The 23444-nt window shown below is 38.4% G+C and overlaps 1 protein-coding gene across 2 annotated transcripts in view; it reads left to right on the top strand.

The window, feature by feature from the left end:
• The window catches only part of pde1cb (phosphodiesterase 1C, calmodulin-dependent b), a 100926-nt gene that overhangs the window by 60303 nt on the left and 17179 nt on the right, over positions 1 to 23444 (top strand). For both annotated transcript variants that reach the window (XM_026946201.3, XM_026946202.3), the window contains 7 exons: positions 9168 to 9281; positions 13109 to 13291; positions 17126 to 17192; positions 17319 to 17435; positions 17947 to 18087; positions 21123 to 21223; positions 23293 to 23421. In XM_026946201.3, the coding sequence (XP_026802002.3) occupies positions 9168 to 9281; positions 13109 to 13291; positions 17126 to 17192; positions 17319 to 17435; positions 17947 to 18087; positions 21123 to 21223; positions 23293 to 23421 (852 nt within the window). The remainder of the gene's footprint in view (positions 1 to 9167; positions 9282 to 13108; positions 13292 to 17125; positions 17193 to 17318; positions 17436 to 17946; positions 18088 to 21122; positions 21224 to 23292; positions 23422 to 23444) is intronic.

Raw genomic sequence — 23444 nt, 5'->3', positions numbered from 1 at the left:
GTGGAAAAATTAATGTCACTTTTTGATGATCCCTTGGTTCATATTATTGCAAGGTAACACAGGTGGCTGCAAGAGCGTAATAACAATGAAAAAAAAAGCTGCTGTGTTTTGTTTCGATCCTCATCTGCCATGCCGAGGCTGAGATTTGTGTAATCTGTGTTTGGTTATTGCTGCTCTGACCCCGGGTTAATGCCGCACCAGGAATTTAGATCAGTGTTTCCCAGACCTGCTGCTCGTATTTCTCCCTGCACCACACATTATATTCTGTTCTTGTGCACTAATACGCCTCATGAAGAGTTTATTAAAGACCTGATAAATTGAGCAAGGTCTGTGATTGAGGAAGATTATTTGGAATACATGGTGGGAAATCCAAGATCAGGACAGGCATTACTGCATTTCCATGTAGCAAATAACAAAATGGCTTAGAGATTATCTATGGAAAGGTTTAATGCTGGATTTATGTTTCAATCAGATAGCATTCTTTGAGACCCACACACGCAGTGTGAGTCTGTGCAATATGATGATGTCATGACAATATTATGATTTAATTAGGTTACAATATACATTTTTGAGATATAACACTTTTTTATAAGACTGTTTTGTGTTAACATCTGTTTTTGGTTTCTTTTTTTGTTCCTCTTCTGTGTTAAATTAATACTTTCCTAATGCAAAAAGTAAAACCTTTGTCTTACAATTTTATCTAAAAGCAAGGTTAACATTCTAACAAAAAAAAACTGGTTTATTTCTCTTATACAACATCAATTTGCCAAAGATTACAATTTTTAACGTATTCATGGATGGCATGTCGTACTTGTTATCCATTTATAGTTACTTTTTATGTTGTGGAACCTCCATGAAACAAGTTGTTACTATAGTAACATATTAGAACGAGGGCATTAATATAAACCTGTGGTTCGAATTATGTACATCCTGTCCCAGCTGCTGTTATAGAAAAATAATCGACACCTTTTGACCAATCAGAATGGAGAATTCATCAGCACAGTGGTGTATAATGTCCAACAAAAGTTTTATGAACATTTGGAGTTCCTTGTTTTATTACATTTTATTCACTATTATTGCTACAGACAAACACAGTGATATCGAATTGAAATAAAAAACGCTAAATCTTTGTGGAACTATTGTGTATTAACGGCTTGCGCTCAGATCCTAATGCGACTCAAATTGAGTGCTTTATTAAAGGCAAATGAAACTGGAAGGTAAACATGTTACGCTTATACAGTGCTAGTATTACCTATAAATACACTGTTTATGCTTTTCTTAAGCAAATTCTTTTTTCACATTCTCCCCTTTCTCTGGGTGAATTTTATTCTCACTGACCACTGCTTACCACAAACCAACTCACTCTTACAATCCAGTCACACACTCTACCACGCCACTCACACGATGGACTCACATGAAGCTCTAAAGCTTCTCTGATGGAAACTCCAACTGCTTTATATTCCCCAACCCCGTTTGTCCTCGCAAGCCTCCTCAGTCTGCCTGACGAAAATTCATCCGGAGTTTCATTACGAGAGAAACACTTTCCTTTCCCAACAGGCACTTCAGCATAAATATCCCATGAGGTGCCTAATATCAACATTGGCCTCGCATTGTGACGATGGATTTATGGCTCTCGAACTACTTCTGCGCCATAAAGCTAATTTCTCCTGCTTCACCTCCCACCATAAAAGGCTTTGTGCTGCATGAATCACATTTACACTGATGGTACCCAGCTCATAAATCAAACCTGGATATTAGTCTTGCCTTTAGTCTGAATAATGCCCCTTTACTCATTTATCTGTGGTAGAAAGAGAAAAAAATTAGATCTTTGGTTTCTTCTCTCTCTAAGATGTGTGAGACCTTTTATCCTTTACCTTTTCGCATCTAGCACCAGGATGCTGATGAGCAAAGAGCACAATTAAGTCGCTCTGTGTGAGATGAGTAGGTTAATTTGCATGCCATTTCAAAAGTGCGCATTCTGCAGGGAAGTTACAGCAAACAACAAATTTTCTTCATGCCAACTGGGTGATGACAGTTAAAAAAAAAAAAACCCAGCCGCTGTGTTTTGTTCCAGTTGTTTTAAATGCGTTAAACAGAGGCTGGATGTTTCACTAGGCCTACTTAGTCACGCACAAAGAACTGAAGAATGTACTACTTAGGCGGAGCACTCAGATGGAAACATTTGAGACTATTACGCTGTGGCTTAATGGAAAAATGTAAACAGGCCCATGTCATTTGCAAAAGGACTCGCTTGTTTGAGTAGCACTATTTTAAGAATTACCTTGAGCCTTGATTTAAGGATGTATTCCAAAGCCAGAGCCAAAAATTGAGTTTCACAGAACCTGCATTATGTTGTATATACAGTATACTGTATGTATGGCAGAAACTTCTGGTATAAATGGGCTAAGATAACATTCAAATAGAAAATGACATCAGTATCAGATTCATTTTTTGTCACCCACATCAGATTATTTGTTAGCAGATGCCTTAACGTGGATTTTTGTATAACTAAGAGCAAACAGCAACACTAATGGTTGTGAGAAAAATACACAGAATGATATGAAGAAGTGAAGAAGGGGCTGATTTCTTTCTAGCCCACACTGTAGATTCATGTAGCCAATCAGTGACAGTCATGTCAGGTGTTTACACAAAGCAGCAAATGTGTTGCTGTTGCACTTGGTTCTTCAAAAATAATCCACCTTAAGACATTTACACCACTTGGACAGGATTTAGATGGACCATTAGACAAAGTACATGAGAGCTCAACTTTTGGGAGCTCAGGAACTATTTTTGTCACATCACGTGAAGGAAACTGAAGTCAGGAGTGGCTTGGGGAAAAATCGGCAGCTCCATGAATAAAATACTTTTCTAATATACAGAGACCAAAATCACGATGACAATTAATCCACCTCCTCACTTACTCGAGCTTCTATGAGCGACGAGGGAAGCCATACGATTGGTGCGATTTTGTAATGAATGTGATTGTCAGTGATGAATATGGGTGGGCTGAGTTTAACCAGTCAGTGGGCATGAAACATCACATTCCTCCTATACATGTCTTGACACATCTGTCAGCTCTCCCTCCCACCACAGACAAGCTTTGTGTGGACTACATAAAGGATTCAATTCAGCTGTCAATTGTTGCTGAAGTTCTGATGGATGCTTTTATAATGCAACGTCCATAATGTTATGAAATGCCAAGCTTGTAGTGCTCACGTCCAAATTAAATGGAGCTGCTGGCAGCAAATGCAGCAGGTATATTCACTGTATACTTCATTGTTTTCGACTTGCAATAACGATGATGGGGGTGGTTTATCATTTTGAATATGTGGAGCGAAGCAAGTCTATCTAGGCTATACTAAAAATGTCCAAGTAACTTTGGGTGGTCATATCAGTGTTGCGTTAAGTTATGAATGAATGGATTTAAATGATGTAAAAAGAAAACCTAAAATATAAAAAGTTCATAAATTGAGTTCAAAGGGTTAATGTCTGATTAGCCTCAGTTCCATTTTGCTGCATCTGGTTGGTTGATTCAATTAATACATTCAGTACCTTCGTTTAAGGTTGCGGAGATGTCCTTATTGTTTACCACATAGTCCAATACCAGTTACTTACATTTATTCATTTAGCGGACGCTTTTATCCAAAACAACTTACAAATGAGGAAATACAAGCAAAGTGATACATCAAGCAGAGAACAATACAATAACAAATAGTGCTACCATACAAGATTTTTATTGAGTGCTAGAGGAGCAAAGTGCACAGATTAGAGGTGTAAGACCAGGTGTAAGTGCAGATTTATTTATTTTTTTGGGGACGAGTTAGGGGTTAGTTAAGTGTTCATGGAAGAGGTGGGTCTTTAGCCATTTTTTGAAGATAGTGATGGATTCTGCTGTCCGGATTGAGGTTGGAAGTTCATTCCACCACTGAGGGACAGTCAGTTTGAACGTTCTGGAAAGGGACCTCATGCCTCGCTGAGTAGGCACTACCAGGCGTCGGTCATTAACTGATTGCAGGTTGTGGGAGGGCATATAAACCTCAAGGAGAGTGTTGAGGTAAGGTACAGGAAGCCAGTAGAAGGAGACGAAGAGGGGTGTGACGTGTGTCCTTTTGGGCTGATTGAAAACAAGGAGTGCTGCTCCATTCTGAATCATCTGAAGGGGTTTGATGGACCTGGCCAGGAGGCCCGGGGGTAGTGCTTTGTAGTAGTCCAGTTTTGAGATAACAAGAGCCTAGATTAATACCTGTGTGGCATGATCAGTGAGATTAATACCCATGATCAGAGAGATAGTGTCTGATTTTCTTGGTGTTATACAGAATGAATCTACAGGACCATGCAGTTGTTGAAATGTGGTCTGCAAAGTTCAAGTAGTCATCGAAAGTCACCCTAAGGATTCTGGCTGTCTTGGTTGGCTTGATTGTGGTTGAGCCTACCTATACGGTAAAGTTGTGGTTGATTGAGGGGCATTCAGGGATGACGAGAAGCTCCGTTTTTGTCAAGTTGAGCTTAAGGTGGAATTCCTTCATCCAGTCTGAGATGTCAGACAGGCAGGTAGAGATTTCATGCTGAGATTGATGGATCTTCAGGCTGGAAGGACAAATAGAGCTGTGTGTCATCAGCATAGCAGTGATATGAAAAGCCATGATACTCAATCACCGGCTCCAGAGATGTAGTATAAATAGAAAAAAAGCAGTGGGCCCAGAACAGATGCTTGGGGTACCTTTACAGTCTTTAACTTCCTCAAAAAAAAAAAAAAAAGACCAGTGTGATGCGTGCAGCCAGCTTGGCCATTGGTAGGCAGCCAGCTTGGCCATTGTGGTTAAACATCAACAGACCAATCTTTATGTGTGAACCAAACCAGCATAACAAGAAAACCTGCATGAATCAAATCACCGTAACAAGACAAACCCAAACCTGCATGAACAAAACTATCGTACCACGATCAACCAGCGTGAACCAAACCACAGTAACAAGACAAACCTGCCTGAACAAAACTATTGTACAGAGATCAACCAGCGTGAACCAGACCACAGTAAGTGTATTGATGTACAGTACATCTGTCTGTAAAAGGTTTTAGTACATACCATAATGCTGAGGTGCAGCATTGTACAGTTCTAATATACACAATGCATGAGAAGGACAAGGCATTTTTCTATGCTATGATGCGAATACCAAGTGGAAATTAACCCATGTTTGAACCTCTGCCCCATTTTTCAGTCTTTTCCCATGTGATTGTGACTTCCTCAAAATAAAAAAAGACTAGAAACACATAACCGACATCCATCAGACAGAGGTTTAATACCACAGTGGTGGTTTTATGGAGATAGATTATATTTATTGTTGCTTGTGTTTCCCAAATCAAGCATGATGAAAAACTTTAAGAGCTCAATTTCTGACATCTCAGCCTGGATCCACAGACTCATCGTCATTCAGCTAGGAAAAAAAACCAACCGATCCTGGATGGACTGAAGAGTTTGATGCGTTAGGACTGCAGGCATGACGTGTTTGTTGTCTGACAGTAAGTGAGTTAGAGATCAGGTGGCAGTCTGAACATGGAGGAGTTGTTTGGGATTTCGTTTTCTCCGTAAGCAGCTTGAAGCACTGTGTGGGATAAATGTGTAAAGCCCTCTTTTCTACGATTAAACTGGCCTCAGGCATCGATTACACTCATTCTGACACATGAGGGACAGTGGGAGTCCGTTTTAGTCTCTGAGTACTCTGAATGATAAATCATCTACAGCAGTTCCCTCCAGAACTACATAGCATCAGAAAGATCACAGAAGAGATTGGAATATGTGGGACTTGTTCCAAAACATTAAAAAAGGCATTGAGAATTTAAGTGATAGAATAAAAGCTGTAGAAAATGATATCTTTGAAAAAATATTGTGGATACAGGCGAATGTATCTAGTATTTTTCATTAATGAGACTGTAACTCTAATATGAGTATTAAGCCAATTTAAATCTTTAACAAATTTAAAGCTGAAATGATCTTATTCTATTGGCATAATAATTTTATTTCTTTCTAGTAACAATGCTGTGTTCAAGGTGAAGGTGCAACTTGTAATCAGCTTGAAACTCATCAACTTGGGGTAGTCTTCTCTTTATAGCAGTAATGGATTTAGATCAATATATAGAAACAGTACTTGGTTAAATCTATAACACTGACCATACTAATCTCTGTTTTAAGAAGGCAATCATCAACATTAGCGTTATTGCTAATGTTAGCCTGGCTAGCTTATTGCTAACGCTACTCGCTATTGTCTGCTATCTTGTTTGTTGCTAACGCTACTTGCTATGGTTGCTGTTGCTGTTGCTGTGCTGCAATTTCAATCCAAAATGTTGCATGAATGTTTGAAGAGTACTGTAGCAGAACAGTACCAATAGCTACACAGGCCTGTAACTGTAAAAGTATCTTTTTATGAGCTGTATGTGCTTTCACAGCACAAAAGACACACTTTCGTAGAAGTGTCCATGTTTTTTTTTCCCACTTTGCACGTTGAACATGCCGAGGTGGGAAATGACATAACTATAACTTGCAAATTACCACTTACATGGCACCATGAACACAGCATAAATATTTGATTATCTGCCAGTAGATCATTTTTATAATATAATAATAAAAGACAGTTTTTATGAATGAACTGAGTTGTATTTGTGTACAAGTTGGAATGGTTAACGTCACTTTCTGACCTTTTAACCTGGGTTAAATGGATAATTTAATGAATAACTGATTGATAATAGTAATGATAACTCTCATAACCATATTCTTTACAGGATGTGAGATTTTGGAATTCTCTTGTAGAAACATGCTATTGCAAGCTATTTGCATTTTGTAACGTGGGGTGTTCTTCCTCGAATGTGTGAGTGCACACATTAGGACACATTAAGACTTCAAGGCTGTGTTCCAAACTGTACAATGCACACTAAAGTAGTATGCTTAAGTAGTAATAACACCACTGGTGAAGTGATATACTATTTAGTACGATAGTATGCAGTTTATGAAGTATTCGCAATTGTTTAGATCTCACTGTGACTGGCTGATCAAGAAGCAGTGCTCATGCATCACAGTGTATTCAGTATTCATTCTGTAGTACTGTAACCGGCACATATACTGCAGGTAACAAATTAAAGTTAAAGTATGTATAATGTATGTAAATGGTGTATTTGGTAGTCAGTGTGGGAAATAGTTCCTAGAGGTTGACCTTGCTCCCTTGGCAGCTCACAGCCTTCCTTGGCCTGACAGCTTTTACAAAGAAGAAATCATCAGGTCAAGATGAAAGGTTTCCAGAGTACATAGTTCTGTTTGTGTGTGTGGGTGTGTGTGTACGTGAGCTACATCATGAAAGATCACTCAAAACACGACTGAATCCCACCGCTGACCCTCTCCTGTCCATCACTTCCGTCATGGGAAAATAAAGCGAATGTCTGTCTTTAATCGACAGCAAGGACACATCAGAAATACAGAGCTGAACAAACCCCCCTCCTCATTCTCACCCCCCCTCCAACCCTTCCAACCCCCCACAGCCCCTCCTTGTCCTCAGCAGCTGTGCTTGTAATCAGGCCACTGTCCCTGTAACAACCACACACATGCACACAAGTTCACGTATGCACAGACGCACACAAACGCACGCACAAAACCATTTCTGAGAAATGTTGTATTCTGTGGCCATGATGGCCTCTGACAACCCATAAGCACTTCCTGTTAGTCATATCTAAACTCGATGTGAAATGGTTTAGAGGCACACTCGAAATGTTTAGAGGCGTATTCTAGTAATATTCATACATTCTCTCATTTGGCAGATCCATAGTGACTTACAGACTCCAGTCCAAGGCTTTGCAGACTTCTTATTTTTACTTCCCGTTCTTTCCAATCTTATTCAATTATAATTGCTAATCTAGTGATTTATGCACTGCATTAGTTCAAGTAAATGTCTTGTTAATTGGCTACAAACAAACTGAGCCTTGAATCATTCACTTTTCAACCCTGTTATTATTGTTGGACTGTTGCCTGGGATGCATGATAATGATCCGATAGAGAGAGCTTCAGGAAAGAAGGAGAGAGACGGCTTATCCTGGAACAGATGTTTGATCATGTGTCAAGTGCACCATAACATCCTCAAAACCAGGATCGTGCCTGAATCACCCAGATTACCCAAGAATATCTGAAATCAGAATAAAGACGCTGATCTGAATGTTAAGTTGAAGTACAGTATCCTTCTGCGTTTTCAAATACTTTATTCTTAGCACATTTTCTTTATACATCTACATCTTTTTCTTTTTTTTCCATATCTCTAGATCTCATACACCTCTTACATATGCTAGCATCTCATTATGGGAATACAGAAATACTGGAAAATAATCAGTGGCAGGATGATGTGATGCTGAAGTTGGTTATTTTTGCAATTCCGCAGGAATTTGCCAGTGATTACATTAATACATTGTACTTTTTATCCATTTATAGTTACTTGTAATGTTGTGGGATGTTGGTGAAACAAGTTAGTTCCTGTTATCACATACATTACAGCAGCTATAAACAGTTGTTCCTTCACTTTTTCTTCTTCAGCGTGTTAGCAAGGAACCACAAACTACAATGTCCTCCATCTTGAAGATTTTCCTGTAGAAGAAAAGTTAAAGTTACTTCTGACTGTTACAAAGCACTGACACTGGAGACTCCTTTGAAAAAAATGTTAAAAAAAACACCGCCTCCTCACCTAATCTTCACCATATCACTGCTTATATATTTTTCTTTGTTAAATAACGACACTTTTGTTTAATCCGCTTATAAGTAATTGTATTTTATATGGAGCCATACAAGTCCCAGTGAATTAGCTGTTACTGTAGAAACAACGTGTTCGAATGAGTTAATTATTATAAACCTGTGATTTGCAGCTGGAACGATTGTCATAGCTGGGGTTGTACAGAATGAAATGACACCTTCTGACCAATCAGATTTGAGAATTCAACAGCACTATGGTATAACGAACGAATAACATCTATCAAAAAGTTTGTCTACGTAAATTTTGTTTGTGTATATTTCCATAAAAACAGTTGTTCCCAAAATACGAAAAAAGGTTTGTCTAGTTTCTGACTTTGGGACTCTGTGATTTCTAGCATGTGTGGATCAAGAACTGTTGAAGTTTAAATCTCTGTTGTATTTTGTGTCCAGACTGCGGTGTTTGGTGAAACAGCTGGAGAGAGGTGAAGCGTCCCTGATTGACCTGAAGAAGAACCTCGAATATGCAGCCTCAGTGCTCGAATCCGTCTACATCGAAGAGACGAGGTAACGTGTCGACCGCGGCGTTTCTAGAGTGTTATATTTTCAGCTTTAAAGTCGATGGTGATTTATAACTTGTGGTAAAAACAATTCCTACCCAGTATGTTAAAATTTGGTCTTACAAAGACTTCTGACAATTAATGTGGAAAGCAACCTGGAAGCGTTTAACGCACAGCCGTGCTCAATTACTTCATTTTATTCAGCGAGGATGAGAACGTTTGTTACGATGAGTTTGTGGAAGTAAAGGTGAGATTTATGTTCCATAATTCATCACCGCTGCAGATTGCTTGGCTCAAGGCTAGTTGATATTCAGACACAAAGCCGAATGAGCTGAACTAGTGGAAAAAGATGCAAATTGAAAGATGTGAAGAATACTGCAGGCTTTCGAACAGATGTACTTTTCATAGTTGGGCTTTTTCTGTTGATTAATTGTTCATTGCAACACAACGTGGTTTAATAGTATGACACTGCAACTACTGCCTGAAAGGAAAATAAATAATACAAATATAATATTAAGAGATAGAATATAAAATACAGAAAAATGGCATCATAGAATGACAGTCAATATTGGCCGTCTAATACTCATACACAGCAACCCAAATAGACCAAGTTATCAAAAATCTAAACATCTCCTTCAAATCTAAAAATGTATTTACAGAAATAACTGACATGATGGTGGCATGACGTAAAGCTACATAAACATTTATAAAGGCTCACTCCATTATGCATATGCAGTCATCAAGTTGGCATAACATAACCAGAGTGTTGTGGACACGTTGTGGGACAACTTCGTGACGTTTGACTTCGTAGCTCAGTTCTGGTATGTCATAATGTGTCATAGCTTGTCATTAACAGGAAAAACGAATGAAGGTCAGTTTATTCATTAGCAGACATAAGGAGACATAGAGAATGCAGTTTGTTTAATGTGGCAGAGCAAATCTACATAACTCTGTAATTGCAATGTCATGACTGTTACTCCCAAGGAGACTATTTTGGAACTGACTTTTATTCATTATTCCACTTAATCACAAGCTATGACACATCATTACCATCATGACATACCAGAAGATCCACATCCGAGCAACACAAATGTCATAAAGTCATCCTGTCATAACACAATCTTATGTTGACAAAAATCTTTTGACACCTGATATTAGAAGAAGTGTTTATAAATGTTTATGTAGCTTTATGCCATTTGGGTTTATCTAGGTGTCATTTAGATCTATGAACACGCCCTGTAATTACAGTGTTACGCGAGTTCTGAAGAGTTTTGACGGTTAAGGCTAGGTGTAGGGGTGGAGTTAGTGTTCATACATCTTCTGATGAGATTTCATTCATATGAGATCAAGCAAAATCCAATCACATTATCTGTGTTGATTCAAAGTCCTACAGATTCTTCATGAGAACAGGTTCTTTTTATGAAACTAACTTTAATGCATGAAGAGAAGCTGAGACTAATAGACTTAATAAAGGGTGGAAAGTCGATAAAATACGTTTAAAAGTGTAGAATCCTGATTAATTGATTGGTAGCCTGGCCAACCAAAAAAAAAAAATATATGTCACAATCTTTGAGATTTGTAACAAGCACTTTGAAAGTTTAAATGAAAATGTAATTGAGCATTAATTTTTAATTATACTGTAATACTCAAGTGAAGTACAGATGCCCTAAAATACTGCCTCTGTGCAGTAGCAGTAGCTTCATTCTTTCCACCTCTGGTAAAGATTCATCTATGCAATTCCTCATAGTCGATTTTTTTTCCAATAATGTCCCAAGTCTGGCCCCTTGAAACACTCTGAAGTTCCATGACACCTTACAAACCTTTCTTCAAATTTTTAAAAACTTTTCTGAAACAAGGTCATGGTCCAAGCAAAGATATTTTTTAGAGACTGCATTCATTGGGGAACTTGGCCTTAAATCAGCCGGTCATTCATCACAGGGACATTCTGTAAGTGATGTATTTGGGTGCCAGTTCCCTCGTTATATTTGCTCTCTGTCTCTCTGTCTGCACTGGAGCTGGGGAAATATTACAAATGACTGAACCTGGATGCTACAAGGAGTGAGAAATTTAGGCACCTCTGCTTTTTATAGGTGTGTTAGTGCAATTTCACACTTATTACTCCGTTTGCCGAGTCTGAATCAGTGTGAAATTGATACTTTTGGGTTGTTTGCTATTTGGCAGTTAAATAAAGCCACAAAAAAAGTTAGTTAAGGGGTGTGTAAAGCTGAAAATATCCTTGTAAAGATCTTTCGTTCTTTGGTCAGAAATACAGATAAAGGTTAATGCTACATTCGAGTTCAGTGTGACGTCAAATCAGTGTGGCATCACTTCTTTACTCTTAAAGGAGTTAATTATATAACAATGCTTACACAGTTCAGTGTTTTGAGGAGATAAATATACATCACTCATCACAGTTAGTTGGCTAGCTTACTGCTAACAAAAGACGAAACATGGAGGCGTCCGTGTTCTTTTCCCACTTTGTAGCTCGATTGTGAATTCTTCCCAATTCAGAGGTAATTCGAACGCAGCAGAACAAACCTTAGCCAGATCTAAATAAATGAATAGATTAAATAAATTATACAAATAACTACTTTAAAAGATTTGTGTATTTTATTGATTGTTTATTTTCTCGTTTGGTTTGTCAGTCCCAATATCCAGAGCACCTCACATTTCTGACTCCGTGGCTCACAGCTCAGTTTAACAGCTCACATCTACAGAAAAATGCTTCAACCCAAAATACATGGTGCGTTTGACTCACTTCTTAGAGTCGAGTCGACTCAGATTCAAAGTACTTTCTCACTGGAAACCGAGATCACCTCGCTCAAATGCTGTTGGTTGTTTTGGTTCTCACCTGAGTGCGATTTCTGTGTTCTCACCTGCCTAAAGAACTGCACAGAGGTGGAAAACACAGCAAGGTTGTACTCAAATGGACTAAACACTATACTGTGTATGTGAAAGTACCCCTAATGCCACCCTAAAGTGCAGTGGTTTTGCTGCATTCATGTAAAAAAACTGAAAATCTGACTTGCAGTGAACATGCAGTGAAGGGTGAGTGTTGTTTTTGATTCATAAAATATAAGAGCCAATCATGTTCATGTATGTAAATACAAATACATGAGAAAAGGTGGCTACATATAGAAATGTACAGAGACGTTTCAAATTTGCATATTCAGAAAATCTATATTTCTGTGCCTAATTAACATTTTTCTGTGTGTGAAACGTCCATGTCAAGCGATTTATTATTCATTTTAGAAAAAGAAAAAGTTTTGGGTGAGTTTATTATCTCCACTGGGTTTTTGCACTGTTGTTCCGCTGGTCTGAAAATTCCAGATCAGATAATAGAAAAGTCCATGTAAATACTGTATATAACCTTGTTTTTGGTTGCCATTGGACGAGAACGCCAACCTCACACATGCAAAGCCACGGAGAATAGAATTGTGAAGTTTTTTGATTTAAATGGTTTATTATTTAAAGGAAAAAAGCTTCTATGTCATACTACGTCTAAAAATGCTAAAACAATACAGACAGGAAGTGATGATTAAGCAGGTAAAATTGACCAAAATATTGTACTCCCAATACCTCCAGTTCAGCTAGAGACGTGAAATTGTTTGGAAGTTTACAGCATGGGGTTTAATGATGATCTGTGCCAAATGAAGAAATCCCAGGATTAACATAATCATAGTGATAGCTGTAGTGACACGGGGTGGAGGGTTTGGCAACCTCACTTTCCCTGGCATTAGACACACTATTTCTGTTGCCTGGCTAATTTTCACGGACATGGATTTTCACCTTTCTCTCTCTCTCTCTCTCTCTCTCTCTCTCTCTTTTGGTTAGGCGGTTGGTGGACACGGAGGATGAGCTCAGCGATATCCAGTCAGACTCGGTGCCATCAGAGGTGCGTGATTGGCTGGCCTCCACCTTCACACGTCAGATGGGGCTGATGCTGAGACGGACGGAGGAGAAGCCGCGATTCCGCAGCATCGTACACGCTGTGCAGGCTGGGATATTCGTGGAGAGGTGAGGTCAAGGTCATGACCAATAGAATTCAATAATACCAAGATTTTCCTATTCAAGTTAAATTTAAATGAAAAAAAAAACTTCTGCTGGACCTCAAGCTTAATACAGTGATTTCAAAATTTACTTTTAATGTTTGGTACATCCCCCAACAAGTTAGTTCCTCTTATCACTTCCCTTATTGCAGCTATAAACATTCTGTCCCCTCAACATCCTCTATTTTTTCTCTATTTCTATAAAAAAGGCAGCTTGTCATTTTACTGAGAAATGATAAAGCCCTCTGTCTATAACTTTACAGCTTTACCTTTGACTGTTGCAAAGCACTTGAGACTCCTTCTAAAAATGCTAAATAAACATCTCACAGAAAACCGCATCAACAATTATAACAATTCTTTAAACAATTTTCTTTAATGATAAAGTTTTTATAATATTACAAATTTAATGGATAAAATTTCTTCAGAGCCACAAATATACTTTAGTGGTGTTTATGTTTTCGTGCTGTCCGTCCTTCCGTGCGTCCATCCGAGATTCTCATTAGCGCAATATCTCGAGAACGAGTGGTTGAATGTTTGTAGGATTTATATGGAATTATCACTGTAACCAACAGATGATTTGATTTTGGAATTGATCCAAACAGGGCCAAGGTCACAGCAAGGTCAAATGTCTGAAAGAGTTTTTCTTCAATAGCTTCCTTCGCTTTTGAAGTATATTTTTAAAGGTACTTCTGGCATACACGTTATTAACAAGTAGGACTGGACTTCTACTGGAGTTCAACTATTATCTGTAAACGTTTTACTCTGTAGACTTTTGGTGCTGTGACACGTTCAATTTACCCATGGAATGGTTTTATTGATCGCAAAAGAAATTCTGGGATGCGAGATGAAGTTTGTGAGTCGAAAATTTGGTAGAAAGGACGTCACAGATGTTCATAACTAAGTCTCTACACATCTGAGCAAAAAAGGAAGTGTGGCACCAGAACACTTCCAGCAATAGCAGGCCACTGACTAACATAATGTGTCTGTATTTTTTCTTTTTTTACGAGTTATTATATAACTCTTAAATATCTAAGGGTATATAAGGGTTACATATTACCGCTAAATTAATTTTGTCTAAAAAAAAATTACATGGACATTTTGTACCAGCAAGTGACTACATTATGCTTTTTTAATGCTCTTTATGTGCTCAAACAGCATTTGTTGTTGATTTTTTTTTCTTTCCGTTCATAAAATGCAGCTTTACAATCAAATGAATGAATTTTGTATCACAGAATTAATTCTGTGCATAAAAACCATAAAAACAATTTGCGCATAACGTCCAACATCCAAGAGAATTAAGACCAAAAGCGTCTTTTATGCTGTTTTCTACCTCATTTTCCTGCTGCTTATGTTTTAAACACTTACAGTAGTAGTTATATTTATTTCATTTATCTAATTAGCTATTTTAAACAAGAACATTTTGCTATGGTGAGAAGAATACATTAGACTTTTTTTCATTATATCATTACTCAGTCTGATTTGGTATATTAATAAATAATGATGCATGATTAATACAACTATAACTAATAAATACAGTTCTTGATGGTCAGCTCAGACTTTTGGATTAAGAGGAGCCCTCAGGGGGGCGACTCATGGGTTTCCCACAACGCATTAAAATGATCAAATGTGCTTGGTGGGAGAAACATTTGTCTCCTGGGGGCCGTAAAGTTTCATCCGCTGGCGAAACGTCTCGATAAATCTTTAAGTGGAGTACGAAGTGAGTTGGAGTGTTTCTGCTCCAGACGCCTTCTCCTCTGTCTAACGAGCCTGCGCAAAACACAATTACGGTGCAAAAGACAAATTCTTCCTCTTCCCACGTCCTCTCTCTCTCTCTCTCTCTCTCTCTCTCTCTCAGTGTTTTATCAGACAGCATCATTTCATTAGGTGCATAATGCATTTTACTGAAGAAATGAGTTGCGATGATGAAAAGAGGGTGTCTGTGGGTTCTTGGTTTACTAGAGAGAGTGAGACGTGTTTTCGTGCGAACAGACTCGAAGAAATGATATAGATTTAAAGCTTGTGTAGTCACAGGACACACATCCTGATGCACGTAGGGGAAAAATGTGTCCTCTGCGTCAGCTGGTTTTGACTCAGAACCCACATTTTTCCTTTATCATTAATCATGACAAACAAGTAATTTAAGTTTCTAACCATCTTATGTTATTTACGCAAAATGAGTAGTGTACTAATAGGACAAGCAACAAGGGCAAAGCATTTAAGGCATTCAGACGTATAGGATTCACAGCCATTTTAAAAGAATAATTTAAGCTGAATTAATTTAAGTCGCAGTTCACAGCCATAAGAAGTTGTCCTGCTTTGCTCTGAACTAATATGTAAGCTTGCACTTTTATTTCCTAATATCTCACCACACAACTTCAGCCTAATTTGCATGCCTAGTGCTTAGCATTAGGCTAGCAGGGAAAGATCTCACGATTAGTGGAGTTGAGACAGGAAAATGTTGGCTAGCTTTAAAAATACAACACAGGCATGCTGCTGCTAAAATGTTTTCAATTCAAAGGAGAGGAACACAACAGTGTCAATGTATGTGTTTGGAGTGTGTAATTGTCATCGTTTCACTGCAATGTTTAAGCCATCTGAGGCAAATTTCAAGCCAAGTCATCTTCATTGCCATCATCTATCCCTTTATTAGGGTTACTGATTGACTACAAGGCTAATGTTAGCTGGATATTTTTGGTTGGTGGACTGTTTGTCAATCCAGATATTCAAACGTAAATAAAAGTTGCTGATAGCTGAAAGGTAGATATCAGAATATATGTAATATATGTGTGTGTGGGTTCTATCGAAGGTTTGCTGTACTGAAATATGTATCTCTTTTGCATGTATCTCAATCACAAGTAAAGTTCTAGCAGTATTCAAATAATCATATTAAAACTGAAAAGCGAGAATATTGCATTTAAAGACTCCCATTTCAATTCTTATTACTGACACTTTATCAAAGATTATGAATTTACAGTGGAAAATGAGTAATCACGCTAACCATCAGCATCATCCACACATGAGTCACAGTCTAGTCTCATTTCCTGAGGTAAGTTTCACTCAGCGTTTGGTGAACCAGAGCCTCGTCGTCGCTCTTCACTTAGTGCTGAAATAGTTGCTGATTAATTCAGTGAGTGTTGTCCTGTTAGCGAATATCCTCTTTTTTTTAGCATTCAAACATTACAACTTTCTCTTACAATCTATCTCTACAGTGTCACTGACCTCGTGTGGGCATCATGGATAATTTAACAGCTGGTATTTATACTGTTTCGCTATGGCACATAACAAACGACTTGATCTAAACGTGACACTGTGTGAGGAAAGCGCACTTAGCTAGCAAGCTAGCAAATAAAACATCTTTTAGCAGAATGACCATTTTTGTAGCTGCATTATGCTTGTTAAACTGGAATCGGTTTGATTTACAGGAAGTCTCTAAACTCCGATTCCTGTTCTTTGCTGAAAATAGCGGAATTCGATGTGGAAGTGGCCCATGTGCCTCAAGCTTCAGCATGTTGTTCATTTTGAAATGCTTTTCTGCATACCACGGTTGTAAAGAGTGATTATTTGAGTTACCATATCCTTCCTGTCAGCTCAAACCAGTCTAGCCATTCTCCTCTGACCTCTCTCATCAATAAGGCTTTTCCACTCACAGAACCACTGCTCACCGGATGTTTTTGCTGGGTTTTTTTTCACAACATTGTGTAAACTCTAGATATTTGTTGTGTGTGAAAATCCCAGGAGATCAGCAGATGCATTTACGCTTCAAGCTTCCTGCTAATTTGCTGTTTTTATCTCTTCCGAGCAGAATGTACCGGCGGACATCCAACATGGTGGGCTTAAGCTACCCTGCCTCTGTCATAACTGTGCTCAAGGTAACACACACACACACACACACACACACACACACACAGAAACATTACACACATTACACTCTCCTGATGAATTCTCATTGTGGCTGAAGAGACCTAGTTTTGTAATTCTGTTTTTTTTTCTCACAGCATATAGACAAGTGGACTTTTGATGTGTTCGCTTTGAATGAATCAAGTGGTGACCATGCACTGAAATTTATCTTCTATGAACTCCTCACCAGATATGACCTCATCAGCCGATTCAAGGTTAAAACAGTTCTGATTTTGTCTTGCGTACACACATGCACACACTCTGCTGTATATGACTTCAAAAACTATTATAGACCAAAAGATATTGATATGTCTAGCGAAATTATACTCATTTATAAAATGATAAAAGTGTAATCACTAGGATATGATAATGATAACGAGAATCACACAATTATTCTTTGTAAACCCTACACAACACACCCACTTTTTACACACTCAGATTACCACGTTTTTTCGAGCTGCCTGTCCACCATTTTGCGTTATTTATTTATTCCACTGGATGTTGAGAGGATCCATTCAGATTTGGGTTGTTCATCTGCAAACACCGCAGACCGTGTCAAAAATGAAGCATGTTTGATACTCTGACTTGCTCTGACTGGCCTGAACAAGGCACGATCAGGAGGCAAGAAATGAAAGTGTCCTTCACGCAATCCTCACACACTCGTCTTATGGAGTTTCTGACACTCTCCAGGTGTGATGATGTGCATTTCGTCTCTGTTTGTGTCAGATTCCCATCTCTGCTCTGGTGTCCTTCGTGGAGGCCTTGGAAGTGGGATACAGCAAGCATAAAAACCCGTATCACAATCTCATCCACGCTGCAGACGTCACACAGACTGTACACTACTTAATGCTCAAGACTGGCATGGTGGTACGTTCACACACACACACACACACACACACACACACTGATGTATTTCATTAACATTTAAAAAAGTTTCATTAATACATGTGTTAACTTACTCTATACAGCAATGTGGAATGAATTCACCAATCTGATTGGTCAAAAGGTGTTGATTAATTTTCTATAACAGCAGCTCTGACAGTAGTTCAGGCTGCACACGTTAATATTAATGCTCTCGTTTTTAATTCGTTATCGTTTCTATAGTAACATCTTACACAGGGACTTATACGATGGACACTCTCTTTAATATCTAAACGGACTAATAAAGGTGTGTCAGCGCAGTAAGTTTTCCGACATGAGAAAGACTTCAGGAAAGATCAGTTTACTCTTTCTCGTAACATGACAAGCTGTGTTTTTTTTTTTTTTTTTTGTCTTAGTAACTTCAAGAGACATTACATTAACATTAAATGTAACTATAAATGGAAAACATGTACAATATATCATTCTTTTTATCCACTTTGGGTAACTGTAACGGCGAATTGTGTGTGTGATGTGATGTGGCCCGTGTTTACGTGTATACAATTCTGTGTACACGTAAACAAAAAATGGATTATTTTCCAATAACAGCACTTTGAAAAGTGTTTTATTTCTCTTATACCATAGCAATATCCCGACGATGACAATTTTAGATTTATAAAAGAATGTTGCAGTGTACATTCTATCCATTTATAGTTACATTTAATGTTGTAGAATGTCAGTGAAACAAGTTCTCTTTTGAAGTTACTAAGACAGAAAAAAGACAGCTTGTCATGTTACGAGAAAGCGTAAACTCGTCTCTCTTAGATGCAATTCTTTATTCAATTCTCTCTTCTATTTGATTGAATTCTTTCCAAATATTAGCTTTATTAGCTACACGTTATTGTAAGTCACTGTTTAGGTCTACAGTTGGTAAATGTAGCCCATGTGTTGCTACAAACAGATTGTCAGCCACCCGACACTGCATCCATCAATGGAAAAGGACCACCTTGGTAAAGACCACCAAAGATCACGTTCATCCAACACCTAAACATGGCCGACACGCCGTACATAGTGAAAGATGAGCTACAGTCAGTAATTATACACCTGCAGATGAATGTAAAAAAAAAAAAAAAGTGACTGTGTACAGAAAAGTGCCTAGTAATAGTTTGTCCCTTCTTTGGGGATTGTTAGATGACGTGTTGACGCCCTCCAAACTTCTCTCCTTCTCTTCTCGTTCAAGTTAATCATGTTACTCTGACATCTTTTCAGCACCATATGGTTTATGTGCTCACTGCGTATAACTGTATTACACAGAGTCCCAACAGGAAGATCATTCATCTCACTCTTTCTCTCTCTCTCTCTCTCTCTTTCTCTCTTTCTCTCTGTCTCTCTCTCTCTCTCACACACACACACACACACACACACACAGAGGCCTCAAGCTTGTTTGGAATAAAAAGGTCATTCATTAGACTGTTGTTTAGGGGTGATTTGTCTTTTGAGTCTTTATTGATTCTTAAAAGCACACCTTGTTTATCACTCACCCCAGTCAATCGAAGTACCCCCAACAAGTGACCTTTAAAAAAATAATGTGCTGAATAATAAATATTTTCATGTGTTTTTTGTTAAAGAAAGCATTACACTGGCCTAAGAACATCTCAGATCATAATATAGCTTGATTACAATTACATTACATAATGTAATGCTAGTTAAGGGAACTTTAATGTAAAGCATTAATGATGATAATATACAGTAGCTTTGAATTGATTTCTAGTTTCTTCCTAATTTGGTCACCTGCCCCACCAACTTCCATCCACCATATGACACCTACTAACCAGGGAGGATGAAGACTAACACGTGGTTGCTGCTGCGTAACACAGCGTAACACACTCAGAGGAAAGTGCTATCTACACTGTTCCGTATACATTACCTCACAGATGCCTATGATTGGCCAGTGTTTCTGTGATTGACAGGGCAGACAGAGCATGCCATCCATCCATCCATCCATCCATCCATTCCAGCCAGAGAGCATGGCCAATTTTGCTTCCTTGGCTCCTGGCCACAGATGGCTGTGGCAGCATCGTCAGGACTCGAGGTCATGCGCCCTGATGATAGGGCAAAGACTTTTCTGTTGCACCACTCAGGAGCCTGCTCTATGCATTTAACCTCATGCCTTTAACCCCTTTAACCTTATGTCTTTAACCTCAAAATGCAGTGATAGTACATGAATATGCATGAATATGCAAATTAGAAACATGTCCATATATAACTGCCATCCAACCCCCACTATGCTGGCTCTGCTTTCAGTGCTGTTAGCTGTAGTGTTCTGTGCTATTATATACCAAACTGCGACAGGTCACATTGGAACAAAGCAATCTGTTATGTCTGATCCTCGGAGTTTTGTAGGGCGAAGATATGAGATCAATTTACCAAACGTTCAATCATCAACTTGCGTTTATCGACATTGCTTCAGCTAGTTAAGCGTTAGTAAAATAGCACTCAACGGACACTTGTTATCTTTACCATTTCTTTTTTTCCATTTTTGCCTGTTGTTTATCTTTACGTTGTATTTTATGATGAACAGCTGAAAAGAGAGAAAAATTTATTATATTTTTTAGAATTTAAAAAAAATCTAATTCATTATTTTTACTTTGGCTCTAATGTAGTGGAAGTTGAAAATTTATATTTTGACATATTCAGCGCTGAAATTACAGATTTGTAATTAAACTTGAAAAATTGTCCTAAAATTTGAACACTGAGAAATGTGTTATTATTAAAAACATTAAAAATCTTATTGAAAATAAATTCATTTGTCCATGTGTAAGGCGTTCCCTTTCCAAAGCGTCATTGCACATAAGAAAGGAAGAATGTTAAGAGTTGGAGGTCAAAGTTCAAATACACTGATGATAAAAAATGATACTAATTCGATTGTATTTGTATTAATATGTTCTGTTGTTTTTCAGACTTCATTCACCTTTATACGCTTTTCCTATGACAAAGTTTCACTCTGACCTTCTTCCGTCATCTTGTCTAATTTCTCCTCCCAGCACTGGATGACGGAGTTGGAGATCTTCGCCTTGATCTTCGCTGCAGCAGTACACGACTACGAACACACTGGAACCACAAACAACTTCCACATCCAGACCAGGTAAAAAAAACAACAAAAAAAAAACAAAGCAGCACAGCACAGCGCTTTCGGCCATGCAGTAACTCTCTCGGTCATCAGTGCAGTCATTCAGAAAAGCCATGACATGCACAGAGCCTGCAGTCTCACACACACACACACACACACACACACTGAGAGCAGGATTAATGAAAGCCCGCTGAGCTGCTGGGCAAAACACGGTTGTCGTGAGGGAAAAATGAGTTGTCGTGTCTTTTCAATAACAAACTGACCAGAGGCAGAATCAAATGGATAACACATGGATAACACATAAAGGAGGCTGAATTGAGTGAGAGACAGACTGAGGGATTTAGTAAATATCAGCTGGTGTAGATTTAAAATGATCTTCATATTTGGGCAATGGATTGACAAGTACCATCAAAACACTCTGACAACCCAGTGTCACAAAGAATATTTAGGAATGATGTAGAATGATAGATTGAATGTGAATATCTATAATTGTCACCTGACATGAGTTTGCTGCCATAATGTATTTTCTTTAGTGAATAATAAATTATTGTGTGATGTGGCAGCTCCACGTAAAATGATATTAGACAGAATAGAGGCACCGAGGCGCCTAAACTTTTACTCTCCTCAAGAAATCAATAAAAAGGCAAATCTGAAAATGCCAACAACCTTGCAGACATAAAAGCACGCACATGCCCACACCTTTACCCTGTTAAAGCAGTGTTACAAGGCCAGCATTCGCATATTGGAATTCACTTTTTATTTTAGGAAACAAAAAAACAAAAAAAAACCCTTGTGTTCAATATGCATTAGCGTTGCTGCGGTTGATGAGAGAACAACACGTTTCAGCCAACTTTTCATACCATTAAACGTAACTATAAATGGATAAACACTATGATGTGCTGTCCTATGATTAATAAAAAATGTTAGCATGGGCAAATTGCTATAGTGTAAGAGGAATAAAAAGCTTAAAAAAGGTGTGCTGTTATTGGAAAATAATCAACTTAGCATCACACCATCCTGTTGGTGATTATTTTCCTATAACAGCATGCCACCAAGTGTTTTATTCCTTATCTCATGACATTTCCTATCCCCTTAAACTCCCAGGAGCCACAGCCTTCCATGACCAGGAGTCCAAGAGAGCAAAATTAGCTGTGTGCTGCCTGTTCAGGAGGGATGGCATACTCTCTCTCCCCTGTCAATCACAGAGACACTAGCCAATAAGGGACGTCTTGTGAGACCATGTATGCAGAAGAAGGCGGACAGCACTTTCCTCAGAGTGTGTTATGCTGCCCTGTGAAGCAGCATGTTTGAAATGTAGTGGTTGGCTGGCTTCACGTGTCTCAGAAGCATGTGTTAGCCTTCACCTCCCTGATTGGTAGCTGCTGTATGATAGGACAGACCTAACTGGTGGGTGGGATTGGTCAAAACTAAATTAGGGAGATGATGAGGGGGAGAAGGTTTCAGTATAGCTCCCAAATAATTCACAGTAGTTACAGAATAGTATGCTTTAAGATAAATAAAAATGCATAATAAGAATAATAGGAAGAATGCAACAAAACAAAAAAACATGCACGTTTTTTGGGGTCCAAGCACCGAAGGTTTGTTTTTGATGAAAATGTTTTTATTCTTATTTTTCTCCCCTAAAACGAATCACGCACACCAAACTGCAAGTCGTAACCATAGAGATGTAACAATAGATTCCTGAGTGAGACGCATCACTCTGATGTCTGAATCTATAGTGATTTTTAAGTTCAAGCCAGAATTTGATACGAGGAGCTCCGTCATTGCAGCGTCCATTTCCTTTCAGCTAAGCAGCTAAGGATCTTATCAGTGAACTAACGAAGAATTTAACAGGCTTAGCTCGCTAGTTAGCTAACATGCCTAATTTATTGCTTTACCGCATTTATTGCATCTACATCAAGAACTAGCTAGCTAAAGCTAGATATGTAGGTCACGCTTTTACTGGGATATTGCCTATAATGGACACATTTAGCTAGCTAACTTTATTCAGATTTGTTTAAGATGTTGCAATCGGAAAACATTAGGTTTCGAATGTAATGAAACTGCACATCTCTGCTGTTCAGGTCAGACACAGCGATCCTGTACAATGACCGCTCGGTGCTGGAGAGCCACCACGTCAGCGCAGCGTATCGCCTCCTACAGGACGACGACGAGATGAACATCCTCTACAACCTGTCCAAAGATGACTGGAGGTACAACATCTCTACAGCTTCAT

The sequence above is a fragment of the Pangasianodon hypophthalmus genome, chromosome 21, assembly GCF_027358585.1.
Source record: "Pangasianodon hypophthalmus isolate fPanHyp1 chromosome 21, fPanHyp1.pri, whole genome shotgun sequence".
NCBI lineage: Eukaryota > Metazoa > Chordata > Actinopteri > Siluriformes > Pangasiidae > Pangasianodon > Pangasianodon hypophthalmus.
The sequence above is the reverse complement of the archived record's forward strand: the minus strand, read 5'-3'. Positions and strand labels throughout refer to the sequence as shown.